We start from the raw sequence: 24,439 nt of genomic DNA, 5'->3' as shown, positions 1-24,439 counted from the left end.
AATTTTTTTTCAAGTAATCAGAAGTAATTTTAGTAAATCATTTACTGCATTTAAGTAAAAATGAATAACTAAGTAATTTTTGAAATAGTTTTACTAAATTCAAGTAATCATTTTTCACTTAAAACTATTTGGATTACTTAAATCAAGTAAAAAAATTAATTAAGTAATTTCAAGTAATTCCTTTAGAATATTTAGTAAAACTAAGTAAAAATAAGTAATAGTAAGTAAATATGTAAGTAACATAATTACTCAAAATGAGTAAAGAAAAATTACTAAGTAATTTTTTTTTAGTGTGCTGGTAATTATGATCTCCTTTATATTGAAATATATATGATTTTGTTATATATCAGTTAATCTGACAACTCAGAAAATATACAAAAGAACGTGATAAATGACAACAATATTGGTATAGAGATACACAACAATATTATCTGTTTGGATTTAAAGTTTCGACATTTTTAATAAGTATTCAAAATACTGAACTATCATTAAAAATCAATTTACTATTGCTGTTTTCTACTTCATATGGTCTCTAGTGTGTAGTTTTTTTTAGTGGAAATGATAACACATCTCCTTATTCTAAAAGAGGGACGAAAGATACCAAAGGGACAGTCAAACTCATAAATCTAAAACAAACTGACAACGCCATGGCTAAAAATGAAAAAGACAAACAGAAAAACAATAGTACACATGACACAACATAGAAAACTAAAGAATAAACAACACGAACCCCACCAAAACTAGGGGTGATCTCAGGTGCTCCGGAAGGGTAAGCAGATCCTGCTCCACATGTGGCACCCGTTGTGTTGCTTATGTGATTACAAATCAGGTAAATAGTCTAATTCGGTAGGTCACATTCATGAAAGGGAAGGGGATTGTAGTTACGACGTAAGGAACATATCCGATATCATTTGTGAAACGGTTATTCCATAACGGTCAACCAACTCGTGATGGCGTCCGTAAAATTTACGAAGGAATGATTTCAACTTCACCATTTGGAACTCTTGGTTTAATAGCTTCCTTGTGAGTTGTAACCCTCTAAAGTGTTGGACCTGTGGGAGGGTGATTTCGAAATGTATGTAGGTCGCCATCGTAATTCATTTGCATGTAGAAATCAATAGAATATAGAGGGAAATTTGCTTGAAATTATATGATTCTTAAAACACCTGAATAACATGGCATGTAAGGATATGTGTCAATCGCCATTATCTTTGTCTTTTTTTTCTGCTGTTTTGTCGGGTTGTTGTCTTTTTGACATATCCCCAATTTCCATTTTTAATTTTATTAGAATCATGTCTGATTTTTTGATAACATCGATGTGGTCCTAGGAATGGTTTGACCAGTTATAAAACCTGTCGCCTGATAATTTAACCGGTTAAAATGTCTATTAATCAAGTAAACCTGTTGTACAAATTAGGATCTATTCAATCTGCCTATGCCATTTACAGATTTGACGATTGTTGTGTCATCATACAACACGAGTTTCATACTCAAAACGACAATATGTTGACACCTAATTTGTATCAAAGGAACTATATCGTCTCAAATTTATAATGTTCACATTTTTCAACAACATATGATAAACGAATTTGATAGATAGAGGGGAAGCTTTATTATAACTATGCCTATATAAATACAATATGATTTAAATACTCAGAAAGACACTAATGTTGTCGGAAAAGAACGTTATAGACCCTTTTTGAAGAATTTGATAGACGCGTTAAATAATGCAACCCCAACTTAATATGAATGCCAAATAATTCTATCGATATGTATTCAAACATTTGGTTCGATCCATTTAGCAGAATAATTTTAGCCACGCAAAGTAGGCACAATATACATTCGTCACAACTCGGCCGATTCCGCAGAGTAGCCGATTGCACAATATTTTTACTTTAACATCCCCGGAAATAGACCCCTTGTTCCATATGTTACTGTTCTTTTGTGGTTGGTTTTTTTTTTTCTTTCAAAATGTTGTAATATCTGATTATTACATGGCATTTTTCATATCGCATGTATTATCAGCCCTAGGTTCAATATCAGCCCAAGAGCCGCATGGCTCGAGGGCTGATATTGACCGAGGGCTGATAATAATTGCGATATGAAAAATGACATGTTATGATCTTTTTATCATATGCTACAACAATGGAAAAAAATAACAGATCATATATTGATCCTTTTACGTGGTTCCCAACTAGAAGTTCAAAGATTGAAGTTCACGGACGTCGGACCCAAATTTAGGACATTCGATATCAAATCTTTCTACCATATGCCTCAACAGAGGAGAAAACATTCTTAATATGGACGACTCGACAAACCCCTAAAAAAAACAACAATATACATAGTGAGCACTGTTTGGAAAAGTCAACCTTTTCAAAGTAACTTTCTAAATTATGTTTGAAACTTATAAAGAATGCATTTATTTAATAATTTGTTTGTTTGTTTTTTTATTTTTATTTTTTTTGTTATTATTTTACACAATATACTTTTCAGTATCTAAATAATTGTTTTGTACACTATTTCGTAATGTTTTTCACTGAAAACGTAGCATTGAGGTGTATTTTCTGGAATTTGCCGAGTATCACCGGAATGCCATGTGATAACGTTACGGAAAGGCATGTGATAACAATCGAAGCATGTGATAAACTTTTCATATCAGCCCGCTAAGCACCAATTCGAAAAATATGGAATTTACGTTAATTTAATGCTATTATCATACAGTAAAAATCATATGTTATTTAGTCTAAGTATATGATAAAGGGTCTATATTGCATGCATATGTGAATAAACTCCTCGTATATACCAGGTCTCTTGATCATAAAACTTAACGCAGCTCTCGGAGAACAATATTTCGAGTCTGAGTACAATAATCGAAAGTGTTACACTCTAAAAAAAAATTACTTGGAATTACCAAAAAAAAGTAATTCAATTACTTGATTCAAGTAATTGAATTTGTCAAAATTATTGATCATCGATAGTAATTATTGGTGATGTTAAGTAATTTCAAGTAAATACAAGTAATTTATTTTTTCAGTAATTCTAAGTAATCCAATTCAGTAAACAAAATAATCAACATAAGTAATTCTAAATAATATTTTAAGTAATTCCAAGTATTTATTACAAGTAAATACTAGTAATATAACAAGTAATTGTAAGTAATTCACAGTAAAACGTTAAGTAATTCACAGTAATAATCCAAACAATTTCAAGTAATCCTTAGTAATAATCTTAAGTAATTCTCAGTAAAATAATAAGTAATTACAAGTAATCCTAAGTAATAATTTCAAGTAATCCTAAGTAATAATTTCTAGTAATTCTAAGTAATAACTTTTAGTAATCCTAAGTAATAATTGTAAGTAATCCTTAGTAATAATTTTAAGTAATTCTTATAAAAAATCTTAGTAATTCAAAGTAAAAATTAAAGTAAGTAATTCTTTTAATACACATTAAGTATTTCTATTAATGATAGTAAGTAATTCTTTTAATACATATTGATTATTTGTATTAATAAAAGAAAGTAATTTTTTTTAATATTTATTGAGTAATTCTTTTACACATAAAGTATATATATATTTATAATATATTTATAAATTAAAATAAAAATTCTACACTGTTTTACCATAAATGCATATAATTTGAAATAGTTTTAAAGAATGATCATATACTATATCCTTTGTTATACAATGTTATAATCCATTTCTCTTGTTTGTTGTAAGTTAACATGGGCTACCTCCCCAGCAACTCTTTGTGTTACATTTCCATTTAATTGAATTAGTACACAAAGAGTAGCCAGAAACATGAAAACCCACAAAGTGTCCTTTTTGTAAGGTTCTCCTTTCCTTTCGTGTGTGTAACTCGTGTAAGTATTTCAACAAACTCTGTAAACTTTTGTTCAAATTCAAAACTGAATGAGCTTCAGCCAATTTTCAAAAATAGCTTACCAAAGACAAAATGAAACCTTAATTCTGATTGGCCGAATATTTTTTTCAGTCTCCAATCAAAAACTTCTTATTAAAAACACAGGAAATATTATACAATTTTGTACATTTATAATAAATAGTTAATTTTTAATTTAAGTAAAATTAAGTCATGTTATTTTACATTATAAAAATTATATTAAAAATAGATAATAATAATTTGAAGATATTTTGATATGAAAATAGGTTAAGTAATGACTAGTTATTCTTTTACTAAGTAATTCCGATCAAATTTTTTAAGCAATGTATTTTGTAGAGTAATGTTGTGAGCAGCACAGTACATTCTATTGAAAATGTGTTATCTACTTAGGAATAGAAAGTGTTGGGCACCACACTGAACCTTAAAATACAGAATATACATGAAATTTATAAACATTTTCAAGCACAGGAATTTATGCAAATTCCATATAATTAAAAATATTTCCAAGTTGGAATAATTACCTGTTTAAAGAAATTTGTTATCCAAAATTTTGAAATTTTCAGACTTCAACCTACATAATGTTGAAATTGTTAGATTATGGAGTCAAATTTCATAGGAAGCATTTATTATTATATATAATAAGCCTTATGCAAGAAAACAACATGATATAGTGCCTTAACCTATTTAGTAATAACAAGTTTTATATCCATGTTATCAGAAGTAATTCATATATATATATGTTACAGTAAATAGGTGAAATTAGGAATTACATGTAATTACTAAAATTTAGGAATTACTTGTAATTCCCGATACACTTAGTAAATACAAGTAATTCCTAAAACGGCCCAGTAATTACCAGTAATTACTAATTTTAAATTGAATTTTTACACCTATTTACTAACTGTTAAAACAATGTTGTAATACGGTCAGCTGATCAAAAGTTATGGTAATACTAACTAGAAAATTAGCGAGTACTCTTAAAAAGGTGATCAGCCTAAAATGTATCTTTTTGTTGTAGGTGCACTAGCTACGAGAAATAAGAAAAAAACTAAATAGGATTTTTTTATTGTTAAATCATTAATAAAAATGATATAATAGTTAAATTATAATTCACTTTTAGCAGCTGAGGAACATGGTTGATGAGTTGTGCACTTGCAAGTTAATAATTTGACCTCATTGAATACGTATTCATGTGACCTTCAATTCAACCCCTGCTGGAGATGGGTTACTGATGTATTTGGCTATTACAATTGTAAGGGTTTTACGGAAACCAGTGCCTCGCCTACTTTTTCTGTTAGTTGCAGGCTCAACAAAAATGGGGGAAACAAATCCTCTAGATACTATCTTTTGACTAATACTGTAAGAAGTTTCTGTCCAAATTTCGTAAAAATCCAGGAGGGGTTGTGAAATCTAATAAATGTTTTAAAAACCTTAGCTGCAGAGTGTATGTAATGTTAACTGAAAAAATAGTCCATTTATAAGCTATATACGAAAAGGATTTTTTTTTACAAATATGACTTCTGAATCGATTATCTTAATATGATCATAAAAAAGCTTCTGTCCAAGTTTGGTAGAAATCCAGGGTATTTTGGAAAAGTTGTTAAAATTTTAAAAACTTTAACCACAGTGTGAATGCGGTCTCTAAAAACACCGCAAAGGACCTCCTTTGTGCACAAAGGAGCACTAAGGACCTCAAAGAAGATTAATAAGAGCACAAAGGACCTTAATTTCCCTTTAAAGCATTAAAATATTATAATTCCTGAAGAAAAATGTAAAAAAATTAAAATAGTTACAATAAAAATTGCGATTTTTATGATGTACGATTTGGTATAATCACCGGTATCGGTTTGGAACCGACTTTATATCCTGGCTATATGATAGCTCATGTATGTGAATTTTTAAATAGTTTTAATATGATATTAATGATAAAAACGTCATTTATTATTTTTAATATTTTGTTGTAATATTTTTTAAGAAAAAAAATATGTATTAAGTTAAATTGGTATTAAAGTTGAAGATATACGAACTGCAGAGTCATGTGTTCTGTAATGGGTACGGATATGCATAATATTACGACCCTTTTCTATAAGATTTTACTTAGTAATACATTCATGAATTAGAAAATATTGAAAAAACACAAACATATGATATAAATACAGACTGGGTAATAAACCGAACAAAAATAAAGCAAACATTGTTGGTCAAGATTTCGACTCGAGTATTAATAAGGATTGTTTCATGAAGACTTGATAGCACTTGGGATGAAAAAACGTTATAAATTCTTTACAGTTAATTATTAGCGTTAAAAGACTGTCTTTAAAAACAATTACATTCAGAAAATAATAAAATATGTATTTTTAAATTATAAATATATTTAAAAAAACAAAAGAAAACTATAGACATATGCACAATAATAATATACCTACGGGTCTCGAGGCCAATACAGCAAACCTTGAATCTATACCAGTGCCAATACATAAACAGCCAGTTAAAAACACTATAAAAACATAGTGTATTTTGAAGTTTATGAAATACGGATTGACAAATTTAAACTAATTACCTACCTTTATAATTATTGCCATAGTATTCCCTTTGTGCCTTTAGAAACGTTTTCGTCATAGCAATACTGACATATTACCATACATAAGAAAGCTAGCTGATGATGAAATATGAAAGCAAAACATCGGTATCCTTACATAATTTTCGTAGTTTTGGTAAAGTCTGTTATCTTAAAATATATTACAACAACAAAATATTAAGAATAATAATTGACGTTTTTATCATTTATATCATATTACAACTATATAAAATTTTACATACATGAGCTATCACTTTCCCGGATATAAAGTCGGTTCTAATCCGATATCGGTGATAACATCCAATCGTACATTACAAAAAAAAAATCGCAATTTTTATTGAAATTATTTTTTTTTTTTTTACATTTTTCTTCAGGAATCAGAATATTTTTATGCTTTAACGGGAATTTCAGGTCCTTTGTGCTTTTATCAAACTTTTTAGGGTCCTTAGTGCTCCTTTGTGCACAAAGGAGGTCCTTTGCGGTGTTTTTAGAGACCCGTGTGAATGTAATGTTACCTGGCATAAAAATTAAGTTCATAATTTCATACAAACTCGAAAAAAACTTGAAATTTATCTTATGATCATAAAAAGGCTTCTGTTCAAGTTTGGTAGAAATCAAGGATAATTTAGGTAAGTTATTAAAATTAAAAAAAAACACAGAGTAAAAATTTGTGGACGCAGCTGATGAAGGAATGTAGGTTGGTTGGCTATGTCTCACTTTTGATTTCTCAATTTTGGATTGTCATTGCCTTGCATGCTGAAAAAGACTTTTAGGGGGTTTCAAAACTTATATAACAACCATTTTCCAGTTTCAATTTACAAACACTAAAGAGTGTACACTTTCGATGTGTCTTATATTCCTTAATCCTTAAGTAAGCCCTTAAAATTCCTACACTTTTACCTTCTTATTTGGTATCTTGAATTATGTCTTTAATTTTAAAACAAAAATATCAAGTTAGTAAATAGCTGTAAAAATGACAAAAAAAATCAGTGAATACCAGTAATCACTGAAACAACTAGTAAATACATGTAATTACTAAATTGGCTAGTAATTACAGGTATTTACTGAAATGTTTAGTAATTACGTGTAATTCCTGATTTCACCTATTTACTGTAACATATATATGTTACAGTAAATAGGTGAAATTAGGAATTACATGTAATTACTAAAATTTAGGAATTACTTGTAATTCCCGATACACTTAGTAAATACAAGTAATTCCTAAAACGGCCCAGTAATTACCAGTAATTACTAATTTTAAATTGAATTTTTACACCTATTTACTAACTGTTAAAACAATGTTGTAATATGGTCAGCTGATCAAAAGTTATGGTAATACTAACTATAAAATTAGCGAGTACTCTTAAAAAGGTGATCAGCCTAAAATGTATCTTTTTGTTGTAGGTGCACTAGCTACGAGAAATAAGAAAAAAACTAAATAGGATTTTTTTATTGTTAAATCATTAATAAAAATGATATAATAGTTAAATTATAATTCACTTTTAGCAGCTGAGGAACATGGTTGATGAGTTGTGCACTTGCAAGTTAATAATTTGACCTCATTGAATACGTATTCATGTGACCTTCAATTCAACCCCTGCTGGAGATGGGTTACTGATGTATTTGGCTATTAAAATTGTAAGGGTTTTACGGAAACCAGTGCCTCGCCTACTTTTTCTGTTAGTTGCAGGCTCAACAAAAATGGGGGAAACAAATCCTCTAGATACTATCTTTTGACTAATACTGTAAGAAGTTTCTGTCCAAATTTCGTAAAAATCCAGGAGGGGTTGTGAAATCTAATAAATGTTTTAAAAACCTTAGCTGCAGAGTGTATGTAATGTTAACTGAAAAAATAGTCCATTTATAAGCTATATACGAAAAGGATTTTTTTTTACAAATATGACTTCTGAATCGATTATCTTAATATGATCATAAAAAAGCTTCTGTCCAAGTTTGGTAGAAATCCAGGGTATTTTGGAAAAGTTGTTAAAATTTTAAAAACTTTAACCACAGTGTGAATGCGGTCTCTAAAAACACCGCAAAGGACCTCCTTTGTGCACAAAGGAGCACTAAGGACCTCAAAGAAGATTAATAAGAGCACAAAGGACCTTAATTTCCCTTTAAAGCATTAAAATATTATAATTCCTGAAGAAAAATGTAAAAAAATTAAAATAGTTACAATAAAAATTGCGATTTTTATGATGTACGATTTGGTATAATCACCGGTATCGGTTTGGAACCGACTTTATATCCTGGCTATATGATAGCTCATGTATGTGAATTTTTAAATAGTTTTAATATGATATTAATGATAAAAACGTCATTTATTATTTTTAATATTTTGTTGTAATATTTTTTAAGAAAAAAAATATGTATTAAGTTAAATTGGTATTAAAGTTGAAGATATACGAACTGCAGAGTCATGTGTTCTGTAATGGGTACGGATATGCATAATATTACGACCCTTTTCTATAAGATTTTACTTAGTAATACATTCATGAATTAGAAAATATTGAAAAAACACAAACATATGATATAAATACAGACTGGGTAATAAACCGAACAAAAATAAAGCAAACATTGTTGGTCAAGATTTCGACTCGAGTATTAATAAGGATTGTTTCATGAAGACTTGATAGCACTTGGGATGAAAAAACGTTATAAATTCTTTACAGTTAATTATTAGCGTTAAAAGACTGTCTTTAAAAACAATTACATTCAGAAAATAATAAAATATGTATTTTTAAATTATAAATATATTTAAAAAAACAAAAGAAAACTATAGACATATGCACAATAATAATATACCTACGGGTCTCGAGGCCAATACAGCAAACCTTGAATCTATACCAGTGCCAATACATAAACAGCCAGTTAAAAACACTATAAAAACATAGTGTATTTTGAAGTTTATGAAATACGGATTGACAAATTTAAACTAATTACCTACCTTTATAATTATTGCCATAGTATTCCCTTTGTGCCTTTAGAAACGTTTTCGTCATAGCAATACTGACATATTACCATACATAAGAAAGCTAGCTGATGATGAAATATGAAAGCAAAACATCGGTATCCTTACATAATTTTCGTAGTTTTGGTAAAGTCTGTTATCTTAAAATATATTACAACAACAAAATATTAAGAATAATAATTGACGTTTTTATCATTTATATCATATTACAACTATATAAAATTTTACATACATGAGCTATCACTTTCCCGGATATAAAGTCGGTTCCAATCCGATATCGGTGATAACATCCAATCGTACATTACAAAAAAAAAATCGCAATTTTTATTGAAATTATTTTTTTTTTTTTTACATTTTTCTTCAGGAATCAGAATATTTTTATGCTTTAACGGGAATTTCAGGTCCTTTGTGCTTTTATCAAACTTTTTTAGGGTCCTTAGTGCTCCTTTGTGCACAAAGGAGGTCCTTTGCGGTGTTTTTAGAGACCCGTGTGAATGTAATGTTACCTGGCATAAAAATTAAGTTCATAATTTCATACAAACTCGAAAAAAACTTGAAATTTATCTTATGATCATAAAAAGGCTTCTGTTCAAGTTTGGTAGAAATCAAGGATAATTTAGGTAAGTTATTAAAATTAAAAAAAAACACAGAGTAAAAATTTGTGGACGCAGCTGATGAAGGAATGTAGGTTGGTTGGCTATGTCTCACTTTTGATTTCTCAATTTTGGATTGTCATTGCCTTGCATGCTGAAAAAGACTTTTAGGGGGTTTCAAAACTTATATAACAACCATTTTCCAGTTTCAATTTACAAACACTAAAGAGTGTACACTTTCGATGTGTCTTATATTCCTTAATCCTTAAGTAAGCCCTTAAAATTCCTACACTTTTACCTTCTTATTTGGTATCTTGAATTATGTCTTTAATTTTAAAACAAAAATATCAAGTTAGTAAATAGCTGTAAAAATGACAAAAAAAATCAGTGAATACCAGTAATCACTGAAACAACTAGTAAATACATGTAATTACTAAATTGGCTAGTAATTACAGGTATTTACTGAAATGTTTAGTAATTACGTGTAATTCCTGATTTCACCTATTTACTGTAACATATATACAGATGTATACACGTCAAATAAATTGTAATTCCTGAATTTGTACAAAACAAATAATAATAAGAAATTTGTATTAAGAAATCAATTTACAAGACCTAAACTCACAATCAATACATTATTACAGCAAATGGCTAGATATCAAACACCAAATTGATATCAATTAAATTGAAATCTTATCTAGACGCAATATTTATTTCAGAAGTTGTAAATATATATAATAAAATTATATAGTAATCATTTTAAGTAATTTATCTAATACTACCTAGTAATGAGAAGAATTTTTTTTAAGTAATTAGAAGTAATTTAAGTAAATCATTTACTGCATTTTAGTAAAAATTAATAACTAAGTAATTTTTGAAATAGTTTTACTAAATTCAAGTAATCATTTTTTACTTAAAACTATTTGGATTACTTAAATCAAGTAAAAAAATAAATTAAGTAATTTCAAGTAATTCCTTTAGAATATTTAGTAAAACTAAGTAAAACTAAGTAATTGTAAGTAATAGTAAGTAAATATGTAAGTAATATAATTACTCAAAATGAGTAAAGAAAAATTACTAAGTAATTTTTTTTAGTGTGTATGACCGCAAGGCCTGACATAATATTCTTACTCCAGACACGCGTTTCTTCTACAAAAAGTGAATAAACGAGGCTTGAATCGAAACAATTAACAGGGCGAAAAAGTTCCATGTGATTTGTGTTGCTTATTCTGTTGTTTTCTATGTTGTGTCGTGTGTACTGTTGTTTGTCTGTTTGTCATTTTCCTTTTTAGCCATGGCGTTGTCAGTTTATTTTCGATTTATGAATTTGAATGTCCCTCTGGTATCTTTCGTCCCTCTGAATAACGAAGTTGAAGATCATTGATGATCCAACATTCCTCAAGTTGCCAAAAATAGTTCAGGTAGTTTGTTGCTTGATTAGAAAATCCTTACGATTTAGAAAAAAAATATCAAAGTTTTGTAAGCATTGTAATCATGTTTATGATCATAATAAAAATCATCATTGATAATTCATGTCGACACAAAAATGATGAAATTTAAGCTCACTACACCAAATAATTACTGTAAAAACTTTACTTGTAGTATACAGAATAAAGAAAAACAAATGATATAAAACTGTTTTTGCACAGAATTTTAGAAATCATTAAGGGGCAGATGATAACAGAAAAACGTACTGTATTTTGATCTCATTGTTAAGTCGTTCTTTCATTTCATCTTAGATATCTGATGCAGTAGAACACATCAAAGAGACAGGCTCATAATTTGATATGACAGACGTGTGTTTCGTTTTTACAAACCCAATTAGTGTAAGTGGTCATATAAATATGTATCATGGATGAAAGTGGCGACATAATCAATGGGACTGCATTAAGATTTTGTCTTTTGAAAAATCTGAATGGTAGTAATAGAAAATAATTCAATTGTACATTAGTTTGACTAAATAATCTTTCCACATTATGACATAACTAGCTTATGATGTTTTAAATCTTATAAAAACATACTAAGTACTAATGAGATGTATGAAGAAACTGGATTTTTTACGTCTAATCTTAGGTCAAACATATCATCGTTGCTTTAACATGCCTTGTTTCATGTTTTTAATTATCTGATGGATACTAATTGGATTGAAGGAAAATAATTAAGCCCTTAACATTTAATGATTTGTTTTGAAGTAGAATTTTCAAAGAGCATTTTTCATAAGCTTGACATTTCTTTGTGTTATTGAATGTTTGTATGTGAAAATCTCTTTATGAGTTTTTTCGGGTTTTATTCAAGGACAGTATCTTATGTCACAGTGTTGTGTGTTTTTTTTTAATTTTTTAGCCAGCTAAAGGACGTCTCCGGGTGCGGGAGTTTCTCGCTGCATTGAAGACCCATTGGTGGCCTTCGGCTGTTGTCCTTTCTATGGTCGGGTTGTAGTCTCTTTGACACATTCCGATTTTCAATTTTATAAATGGCCAAATGCAAATGATTAGTGAAATTAATATTGGATTGTGTCATGACCTTTGTTATTGTTATTTTATTTTTTTATGGTTTTGAAATCTCGTTACGTATCAAACATGCGTGTAATGTATAAAACTGTCTGTTGGTTTTCTCATTTAATTATGTTTTACATTTTGTTTTGTTTCGGCCAACTAGTATCGGGTGAATATCATTGGCAATCATACCCCATCTCCTTATATTATAATATTCGTTTGCATATTTGGTAATTTCAAATCTCTGATCAGTTTCATTTCCATAACTGTTTGTGTATAACTGAACTTATGAATCTGATATATGTATACATTTTTCTATTAGCACGAATACCACCAAAATGTTCAATTTGAGCTGTAGCATATGTGGCCGAATGGTCTGAGTAGTTACTACTGTAATCACCAGCCAGTAAACACTGAGGTTGTGAGTTCGGACCCTGCTCGTGCGGTAGCGCTCGACTCCAATCTTAATTGACTAGGGTTGTCAATTGTCCTATCGAAGGTCGGTGGTTTTCTTCGAGCACTCTGCCTTCTTCCGCCAAAAAAACCTAGTCGCCACGAAAAAGCCCAACAGTGGTGCTTAAAAGTGGCGTTAAAATACCAAAAATCAATCAATCAAATCAAAGAAGTAACATTTTTTTTCTTTCTGAATATCGACTTTTATCTTCATAGTCATACATCCCCTGCCATAATGTAGTTTGTAGATGTAGACTAATGTACAGCAAGTTGTCATTAGTTGACCCTTTTGCAGAAAGCATCTCATGTTTTATGGGGTTTATATTTTGTAATATTGATTGTCAGTTTTAAATCTGTTTTTTTTCTTTCTGGACGTTACTGGCTTCAAATTATATAGGGCGACATCTGTGCTGTATGTTTAAACAGTCAAAATGTTCTTACAATCAGTCCATGTGGTCAAATATATAACAGGATACTTTATATGTGTCAGGGCCTAAGTGTTTCGTCAAGACTTGGCTTAATATTTACATTTTCTAGAGAAAAATCAAACTCGGATACTTAAATATATAAATTAGCAACATAATGTATCTTCTATGTTCTTTCTCATTTATAAGTGCAGGGTTATTTGCTGATTGTTTTCGCTAAGTGTTCAACTGTCTGCCTTAAATGTTACCGCTTCACAAACCACGTGTTTACAATTTTCCCCTTTTGATATGTTAAATGCTACATAAGAAGGAATAACTTTTAAATCTTTCAATGACAATGTGAGATCAACGAGCGTTGTTGTTCCTTTCAGATCATTCACAAAACCCGTGTTCAGTTGCCTGTCTTAATAATGTATGAACCTTAAATAATAGATTTGGGTCCATTAGCCTTGAATTGAACTCAATAGTGGTGTTAGGCGTTGGAATGGCATTTGTTTTTCTAATGTAAATTTTCTATTTTGCCGAGACAACTGACGATAACTTGCATATATGTTTATGTCTCCATTATTACCATCAACATCATTGATCACAATAATCTATTTCGTGATTTTCTAGCAATGTTACTGTAACTTTGATTTCATTTACATAAGCTTAAAGTTGATAGATTGTTTTCATTGATTCAAAAACTTGCAATACATCTAGCTTGTACTTCCATAGCCCCGTTCTAGCTCTGTAAGTTCCGTCTAATACTATTGATTTCTCTTCAAAATGTTTAATAAATATTTGTTTTTAATATAACAGAGCTCCAGATAAACTTCTTATTTCCGTGATTACACAATTAAAATAATCATAAACGAATTCCTTATTTCAATTCAGAGTTCTAAAACAGAACCAATTTTCATTTCAAAACAATGCGTTCTCAATCAATCTATCCCTTATCCAATGTGTTATAGTTCCGCAGTAGCTCCAACTGGATAGCCCCGGGATCCTCACCACTTAAGACTGATCGTAAGATTTGTGCGCTTTTTCCTACCGTTTCCTCGGCACCCTTATCGCACACTTCTGCTGTGTACTGTTCGAGTAACGCCTCGGGAGTTAGCTGCTCCCTTGCTTTGGTAGGTAGCGGCACCGCCGTCGCGACGTGGTCCGTAACACCCTTATCCGGTTTCGACTTGCATGCGTCTCTCAAACTTTTACGTTTGTTGGACACCTGTTTATTTGTCTTTCCCAGTAAGTGCAAAGCTATTGCCTTGTTAATGTTTTTGGTACCCGCCAACTCTTCGCATAATGCTTGGAGCTTTTTGACTTCGTCCTCACTCCAGACTCCCCTTGGTTTGGATTTGGGCATTTTGTCAGTATTTGAGCCGACTTCTTCGATTCTTGTTCGATTCTTCCGTTTCCGTTCTTTATCCTGTTTGACATTTTGGATCCGGTGAGTGTTCCTCAGATCCGGATGTGCATGTCGTTCGTGCTGGCCTAGGCCTATTTTCGACTTGAAGTTTCTCTCACAGATTGTACAGGGAAAGTGCGCCTCCGTACTTTCTGCCACCGAGGGATCGGCTTCGACTGAACTCATGCGTAAGTCCGTTTCAGCCTGGTTTTCTGGTGCGAGTGGAGATGTGGCTGACAGTGAAGCGACTGCGTCTGATGGATCTGCTTGTCGTAGCTCCCCTTCGTGTACAGTCTTGCTTGTATCGCCCTTCTTGTCGTTTTCTACATTTAGGGAAGTGGCAGGCTGTTTGCCTCAGACGATTTCGGTTTGTACCGCATGCGGCACATTGGAAAGACAGGAACACGTTGCTGTGTTGTGTCTCGAAGTGTTTGGCCACGTCCTTTGCCTGTGTAAAGATTTCCCTGCATTGTATGCAGGTACTCCTGTGAAATGGAATAAAGATAAACGCCGTGTTATCATCCTCGATCCGAACCTCCCTAGTGGGTTCATTTTCACAGCTTTGTGGCTGAATCGACTTAGACTCATCTGCACTTGTGATCCCTAGATCGTCGTCGTGGGCAAGCCAGCTTGGCAATTTGTTCCACTCTGTCCTTTTTCCGTCCAAGAAACAGAACCCATGTGTGATCAGGATGGATGGTATCATCCCGATCTTGTTGCATGTTATGTCCGCACCAGAGCCCCGCAACGGTTGCTCCAGTGTAAGTGCTCGTCCATCCATGTTGACACAGGATTGAGCCGTCCCGGCCATGGAAAGAAAATCTAGATGCTGCCATCTAAATTGAGTCTAAGTCTAGAAACTTTTGAAATAGATCTGTACTCGATTTTATGTGTTTTTGTCAAGACGTCGGCTGTAGAACACAACCTATTCTTTAATGCGTTTAAACAACTTTTGTCTATCGTATAAGACTTCACTCGTCTATGATAGTACGACTCTCACATATCGGGTATGTATTGTTTAAGAGAGTCATGGTTACTCCCGCCGTTTACCCGCGCTTGATTGAATTTCTTCACTTTGACATTCAGAGCACTGGGCAGAAATCACATTGCGTCAACACCGGGTGACGGCCATCGCAATGCTTTGTTTTAATTAGACAGTCGGATTCCCCTGGTCCACTGATAAAAGCTGACCTCCATGATATAGCCAAGAGTGTTTAAAGTGGCTTTTTGCAATTAAAATAAAATCAAAATCAAAATAGCATATTTTTACCAGATTCTTGGTTCTTGTTTATTTGAAATTTTTAATTTTCGAGGCTCATTATAAACAATTTTTTGGAATTTCTAGACACAGATTTTCATTTAAATTCTTCTGTTACAATTTAAATACCAGTAAATGACAATATTGACAAATCAAATTTTGTTTTTAATCTTTTTATAATCACCATTTCCATTGAAAGTTGGTAAAATTAATTATCTCATTTAAAAAAGTACATCTCTCTCTCTCTCTACTTATTATATATAACAGGTCTTTGTCTCAATACACTATATATATCACAGCTTTGAGGAAGAGCCCACAATATCTAAAAGTCTCAGTCTACAGATCTTTTTAACTTCCTCCATCCCTGTTACTGCCTCAGTTTCACCAAAATTCTTCAATCTATTCTCAAGCCCAGTCAAAATGGCTTCCTTCTTGTTTTCTCGAGCACATATGACAAAAGGGAACCCAAACTTTTGTTTATATTGTTGATTTAAATGATGCATGTTTTGTTTTTCTTGTTCAGTAAGTGTATTTAGACCTGCACTTTGGTGTTCCTTGGTCGATTCTTTGCTCAGTCCATCGGACATGGCCAGTCTTCCTGCCAAGTCTGGAAGTAGTCTTAAAATGCCTTCTTTTCCTGAAAAAAATATTTAGAATTAAAAATTATGATTTTGTTCATCTTAAATAGCAATGACATATCTGTCAGTCAATTCAGAGAAGAAAGGAGATATGGTACTAAAGCCTTAATAACTATGGTTTGAATGGAATTTATAGCTGTGATGTATGATATTGGTATCGGACTCAACCTGGAACTTGCTACTTATTGGTAATACTAATTATGTGGAAAACAAAAGGGCTTAGAATGTTGTATTTTTTAAACAACATCTATTGTCCCACAAAGTTTATTCATTGTTTTTACATCATGTTGGCTAATGGAAATCCCTTTTTTTATTAATATAGACACTGAATTATTTAGCCTAAATATTTGCATTAAAAGTATGCAGCTTGTTTGGTTAGGCTACATTCCTTGGTGTCTTGTGAAACGCAATCACCTGCAGTCTTTATCTTTCACAAAACTGGATGAATGCTCTTTTATAGTGTTATAGTGTGGAAGATACCAAAAGGACATTCAAACTCATGTGAGAAATAAACTGACAATTCCATGGCATAAAAAATAGAAAAAGACCATAAGACAAACAACAGTATACAAAATACAACATAGTAAAAATCACTTTTATTTATAGATTATTGTTGATCATCTGAACAAGATTGAGTTTCTTGCCTGAGCCGGTACAACGAAAGCGAGAAACGCCATCGAGTTGAGATGACCAATGATAATCTGTTTATCGCTATTTTACTTATGATGACCTTGTCAATTTCATGTCAATTTCATTAGCAACGCCACGTGCCTCCTTAGTTTATAGTGATAATTTTCCATCTCAAGCGAGTAGCATGATATGAAAAATTATCACAAAAACAGATCAAAGGAATAATGCACAAAATAGCGATAACAAATATTATCTTTGGTTTGGGTGCATTCATGTATAATGCTATATTATGCTAAGGGAGATAAGCAGGTAACTAAGGAAGATAACTAGTTTCATTGTCCTTCCCTATGCATATATCACCCTGTTCAGTCGCCCTGTAGACATAACAAGTCTGAGTGAGAGCAGGCATTATTAGTAATTAAAGGAGATAATCAGGTAAATAAAAGAGATAATCAGGTAAATAAAGGCAGATAATCAGATAATTATGGGAGATAACCAGGTAAATATTTATTAATGAGATTCACAGGATTAACATACCCTTCAATAGGACACTTGATATTCCAACATAATAACATGAGCAACATGACAGGTGCCACATGTGGAGCAGGATCTGCTTACCCTTCCTGAGCACCTGAGATTACCCCAGTTTCCGGTGGGGTTCGTGTTGCTTAGTCTTTAGTTTACTATGTTCATGATGTTGTGTCTTGTGTACTATCATTTGTCTGTTTTTCTTTTCCTATTTTTAAATATCCATGGTATTGTCATTTTATTTTTCGATCTATAAGTTTGGATGTCCCTCTGGTATCTTTTGATCCTCTTTTACAGGTAATACATACCCCCAGTAGAAAGTTGATCAGCAAACTGACAGAAAGACTTGTGAAGACTGTTGACGTCAGAGAAGGGACGATCTCTCCATACTGCTGCAGCACATAAGGAGCAGTGATCTATCACATTACCAAATGTAGAAATGAAATCTTCATAACTCATAGAGTTCACAGCTGATATAGTTTTAAGTGACATTCTGAAAATAAATAAAATTTTAATAGACTTTTTAGTTCATAGTGTTATCATGGTCCGTGTATATTTGCGTCCATTTGTTTTTCATTTTGAAACATCAAAAACAAAAAACAAAAAACGAGAGTGTTTTCATTTTTCGTTTTTGATTTCTAGAAAACCAAAATGAAACTCAAAAGTGTTTTGGTATTTCATTTTTGATTTCTCTAAAACAAATACAGAAAACGAAAGTGTTTTCATTTTTTGTTTTTTGATTTTCTAAAACCAAAATGAAAATCAAAAGTGTTTCCGTTTTTCGTTTTTGATTTTACCAAAGAAGAGTTTGGTATTTAGTTTTAATTATTTCTCGATTTATAATGTAAAATGTTTTCTTTTCTTGTTTCACAGTCATTGATAGTAAATATTGCCAATATAACCACAGCGGTGTTCTTTCAACACAATGTAGACAAAATAGACCGCATGAACTACGGTGATAAAGTAATAAAAGACTTTCAAATTACCTTGTTTATATCTTTGATAAAGAATACATTATTATATTTAAATATTGAACGAATCACAAATTTAAATTGTACAATATAATATTATATAAAGATGGTACAAATAAATAGATTGATGACAACATCACACAAACAAGGGAGGTAACTACTATTTAATCTGACAAAAAAAAACTAGCCCGATCGTTAAAGTATACATGCACAGCGGTTGTCAGATCAATATTATTTTAATCGAATAAAATATCGACAGATGCAAAAGTATTAATCAATCTAAACAATAATGGTGCGTGATCTTTTAAGTTTGGAGAGGTTGATCTAAGATGATAAGATAAAACCGTAACCTGGTAACTAGCCTCTAGTACAGATAGAGCAAACTATATATTTGGCGAGGGTAGGTCTCAAGGACCCCAGAACTGGACAAAATGACGCAAAATCTTGCATTCTAAACGTTTCTTTCGGACCCTTTCTTAATCTAAAGCGCAAGTTTTGTTTTATTTTTTTTATTATATTCTGGTCTCGGAGCAAAATATATAGATACAGTGTAAGACTTTTAGTATTTACATGTAGGAACAATATCAAAACACATATGTAGGATAAAGAAAAAAAACCATTGTAATCCACATAGTCAAGTGTGTGGCTATTGTTAGTTTAAACATATAAATTTATAGTGGATTGGAAATTTTCTCCCCGAATCGGGGATTGAACCAGGAACCTTTGTTTTTGTAGTCCGATGCACTAACCTATGTGGCTATTGTATAATGGGTATGAATGGTCTGGTTCCTCGTTGAAGACCCTCCAGCTACTTTCAAGATGAAGAACAGGAATAAAAGCCCTGTTCATTAATAATTTGTATTTTTTCTATGTATTGTGTGCGATTTTGTCCCGTGTACATTTACTCCATATCTCTTTATTTTCTATTTAGGACCTAACCACGGCTCAATGCAAATTTAGCCTTCCAATGTTAAAGGTCATACATGTATATGTTTTTTTTAATCATTTGATGCCGGGGGATTGGGATTTCAAGCTTTAACGTAAACCATGTCAGCTTTTTAACTTGTATTTACAGCAATGTTAGCCAGTTTTGTGTTCTGTAATATATTGTAACAGTTTAATTTTCCATGAAAAAAGAACAGTTGTTTCTATCTCCGGTAGCATCGTAACATCTCAAAACATGTTTCGAACAATATCTGGACATCGGTGGGCATGTATAATTGCCAAACCTTACATGACCGTTCTTTAGTCTTCGTAGATCTATTCCAACTTGAAATCGTATTAAGTCTTAAGACAAGAAGAACATGATCTTTTAATATTGAAGCCATAGTCATAAAGATCGATTACTTAATTGGTGTTCCGTTAACGTCGCCGCAGAACATAAAAAAAGCTTGTTATTTTTATGTTGTTTTATAATATTAATTTGACTAGAATTTATATGAGTATATTTAATATACATGTATATACCAAGCTAAGTCAGTTTATATCTTGTTTCTCGTCTGACTATACAAAAGGCCAGGAGAGCTATTTTGATAGATCAGGATGACTGACAAGCTGTCTATATAAAGTAATGGGACAATGCATGGTATGAAGACATCACCAAATCACCGTATGCAATATTCAAAAAGACATCCAAAGCTTACTCACCAACAGACCAGGAGCTCTGGGGGGCTCTTCACACAAATCCAAGAGCACAGCAAAATGTCAAAATATCCAATTCAAACTGGGTGACCTGGGAGGAAAACATTTAAACTTTCCAAAGAAATACAAGTTCCCCCCTCTCAACTTTTTAATAAGGAGATGTGGTATGATTGCAAATGAGTCTACTATCCCCCAAAGTTCAAACGTAGTGGATGTAAGCAATTATATATAGGCAACCATATAACCTTCAACAATGAGAAAAAAACATACGGTTTAGTCGGCTACAATAGTCCATGCAATGAAAAATATGAAACAGTTCAATTGAGAAAATAACGGCCTAATTTTTAACAACATACATTACGAAAAACAAATATGATAGACATTAACAACCGACAACCACTGAACTACATGCTCCTGAGTTGGGGCAGGCACATGCAATAGGTGGCGGGGTTTTTCATGTTTGATAGCGCTCTATCCTCCCCTGAATTTGACAGTTTTGCTACAGCACAACATAAGAACAAACTATACAAATCAGTGGAAAAGGGCTTAACTCATAAGATGACTTCACGGTCATCCGCAGTAAAAAAGGACAAAAAGTAATTGCAGTTACTCACAGCTAGTTCATAGCCAATGAAAGCTAATACAAAAAGCATGGATCTAAGACAAAAATATCAATCAGTGCACATCCAACATCCAATGGATTTAGTGCAAAGACGTTATTAACAGTAAGAGAAAGACACGACCTTGTGCAATGCCAATTCATAGGTATCAACAGATTGTAGTCCTTGATGTGTATATCAATAATATTTAGTATGGTTTAAAATTACTGATAACAAAATTAACATTTATACCTATGAGAACAATATTCTAAGATATTTTAACAGAGACGATTGGTGGTTAATCTTTTAAAATAAGTTTATTTAAAGGATTGCTCTAAGTTTGTCCTGATCGTTTTTATTTACATGCATACAATTTCTATTACATTATTATAATCGATAAATACAATATTGCAGAAGTAGCGAAAAAAGATCTGCAAGTGAGGGAATTTGTTTGTGACCTCAGGGGACTTTATTTGGATATGCCTATTATGATTTCATTGAGATTTACCAGACTTTCATTTGGTGTCAACTATTTTTTTATGTTCCATATATGGGCATTATGCTGTTCGTTCTCTGCGTTCGTTTGTTCTTCCGTTGATTCGTCTGCTTCGCTTCAGGTTAAAGTTTTTTGTAAAGGTAGTTTTTGATGAAGTTGCAGTCAAATCAATTTGAAACTCAGTACACATATTCCATATTATATGATCTTTCTAATTTTAATGCCAAATATAGAGTTCTGACCCTCAATTTCACGGTCCACTAAACATAGAAAATGATATTGCGAGTGGGGCATTCATGTACCTTTATAACCTGTTATTCGGTGTGAGCCAAGGCTCCGTGCTAAAGATGCTACTTTGACCTATAATAGTTTACTTTTACAAATTGTGACTTGGATAGAGAGTTTTCGCATTGGCACTCATACCACATCTTCTTATATCTATATTATCTTTCGATCGGTTTAATTGGGTCTGGAGCTGGCATGTCAGTTACTGCTAGTAGTTCTTTAATTTATGAATAATTTTCATTTTGCGTAGTTTCTTTTGTTACCTATTCTGACATCGGACTAGGATTTCTTTTAAACTGAGTTTTTCTGTGCATATTGCTGTGTGTTTATTTATTCTACATTCTTATTCTATAGTTGTATAGCAGGAGGGTTGAGATCTCACAAAGCATGTTTATGCCCCGCCGCATTTTTGCGCCTGTCTGAAGTCAGGAGACTCTGGCCTTTGTTATTTTGTTTATGATTTTTTTAAATTTTAGTTTAGTTTGACGTCCATTTTCACACAACTAGTATATTTTTTTTTATTTAGGGACCAGATGAAGCCCGCCTGGCGTTTCCTGGATTATGAAGGGGTTGTTACATGTACATGTATTCTATAAAATAAAAAAAAAATCAACAATTGTAGCGAGACTAAAAATGTTGAGTTGTCCAATTCAAGGATGAACAACCTATTCGCCTTAGTTACAAAAAAGTTGATTAATGAAACACCTTGTATAAACATCGTAGTTTTAAAATAAGAAAAAGAATTGAATTGATGGATCGATTGTTGGTGTTTAATCGTCACATTTCGGCTATTTCGCAGCGCCCAGTTTTTATTGGTAGAGGGAGCCGGAATGCCCGGAGAAAACCATACACCTTTTATAGGACAAGTGACAGCTTTAATCAATAAATATTGGAGTCGAAACCCCCCGCACGGGCGGAGTCCACCCTCTTACCCTCAGTGTTGACTGTCTAGTGATTACAGTAGAAGAACTACTTCTTGGCAAACGAGGCACCTGATGAAACAAGAAATATTTCTCCCTCCTTTTCTATTATCTAAACTGGGACATTTTGTGTACACAATGTAATTCTTAAATCAGTGTTTTAAAGTCAGAACAGATAATAACGATTTTCTGCAATTTCCAAAAAGAAATCATGTACTTAAGAATATTCAAATAAATGAAATCTGATTTGAATAAGTTTTAGACTCAATGAAATTCATTACGATTTTTGGCTTATTTATTCCTATAAAGGGACTATTTGGGTATCGAATTTAAAATTGGGTTCGGGGTTAAAGATTGGAAAGAGAATCGTTGAGTCTGTTTATTTAACATTTTAAATTTATGTACTAACATCTTCCTCGGTTCATCTTCCTCTAAGCATATTATTAAGGAAAGAAAAGCAATTAATCTTTACTCAATAACACCGATTTGAAAGTACAATATCTCTGAGTATTCACCGTGTATCATCAGTACACCGGATATAGGTACTAACTAAGCGGGCATGATCGATTTTGACCTTACAAGGTAACGAAGATCTTTGTTTTGCTTTATCAATATTCAATGTACATTTCTCAACATTTGAAATTCCTGCTCCCAAATATTTTTTGCATCGATTTTTTCCTATTCATAAAACAACTTTGATATTCAAATAAGAACAATTAACTTGTCCATGCGCAAATAGTTGTGAAAGTCAACACCCACTTTCAATTTCGATACAGTTGTTGAGACATTTACATGTTTTATCTGAAAGAAACCTAATACAGGGCAACAGTAATAGTTACCAATCATAAACCTACCTGTGATTACTCATTCCTTGAAACTGTTTGGGTAATAAACAAGTATGAAAATAAAGTTTTTGTGTACGGTGTACAACAACTTTACTATACACCGTACATAAGGATTTATGTGGTCAGCTAAACACCGTACACAACGCTTCTTTAGGGATACAATATCAAATAATAACATAATATGTATGAAAGATTTCAATGCCAATTATTGAAACAGCTATACTTATTACACACACACACATTGACCTTCCTTCAGAAAGAGATTTGCAATGAATATAGAATTATATCGGATGAGACGAGAGCCAACTTCTTTTACAAGTATTTGCACATGCTTTTAGTAATCCCTCTTGTTTTGGGTAAATAATGAGACATCCCTTATCATCAACCTACGACCAAATCATTTCTTAAAACAGCAATTATGTTTAGATTGAAGTACACATTGATATTATTTGAACAAAACGAAGATTTTTCGTTACCGTGTAAGATCAAAATCGCTCACGTCCGCTTGGTTAGTACCTAAATCCGCTGTACGATGATACACGGTGGTATTAATCGTCACTGATTGCCAAAAAAAAAAATGAATAAATTTAACAGAAACGATAGAAAAAAATTACAATTAAATCGCAAATAACGTAACAATTTAGGAAGAAGCCTAAATATAAAAAAAAATATTTAAAACTTACCAACCTCTTACTACATCAAGGCGTGTTTTCACCTTTCTTTACTCTACAAGAAACTTTACTAGGAGCCGTGGAATATCGTTTGCATATTTCTGAAACGTTTCGAACGTTTGACGTAAATTGATGGAGTCATGTGTTAAAAC

General features: G+C 31.9%; 1 protein-coding gene across 2 annotated transcripts in view; it reads right to left on the bottom strand.

Annotated features, from left to right (window-relative positions):
- Nucleotides 1-16,061: 16,061 nt before the first annotated feature.
- The window catches only part of LOC139482187 (2-oxo-4-hydroxy-4-carboxy-5-ureidoimidazoline decarboxylase-like), a 99,132-nt gene continuing 90,754 nt past the window's right edge, over nt 16,062-24,439 (bottom strand). For both annotated transcript variants that reach the window (XM_071265888.1, XM_071265887.1), the window contains exons 2-3: nt 18,168-18,352; nt 16,062-16,700 (exon numbers count right to left, since the gene is read on the bottom strand). In XM_071265888.1, coding sequence (XP_071121989.1) covers nt 16,357-16,700; nt 18,168-18,351 — 528 coding nt within the window. In that variant the 5' untranslated portion in view covers nt 18,352 and the 3' untranslated portion in view covers nt 16,062-16,356. The remainder of the gene's footprint in view (nt 16,701-18,167; nt 18,353-24,439) is intronic.

This window comes from Mytilus edulis, chromosome 7 (assembly GCF_963676685.1).
Source record: "Mytilus edulis chromosome 7, xbMytEdul2.2, whole genome shotgun sequence".
NCBI classification, from domain to species: domain Eukaryota; kingdom Metazoa; phylum Mollusca; class Bivalvia; order Mytilida; family Mytilidae; genus Mytilus; species Mytilus edulis.
The sequence above is the reverse complement of the archived record's forward strand: the minus strand, read 5'-3'. Positions and strand labels throughout refer to the sequence as shown.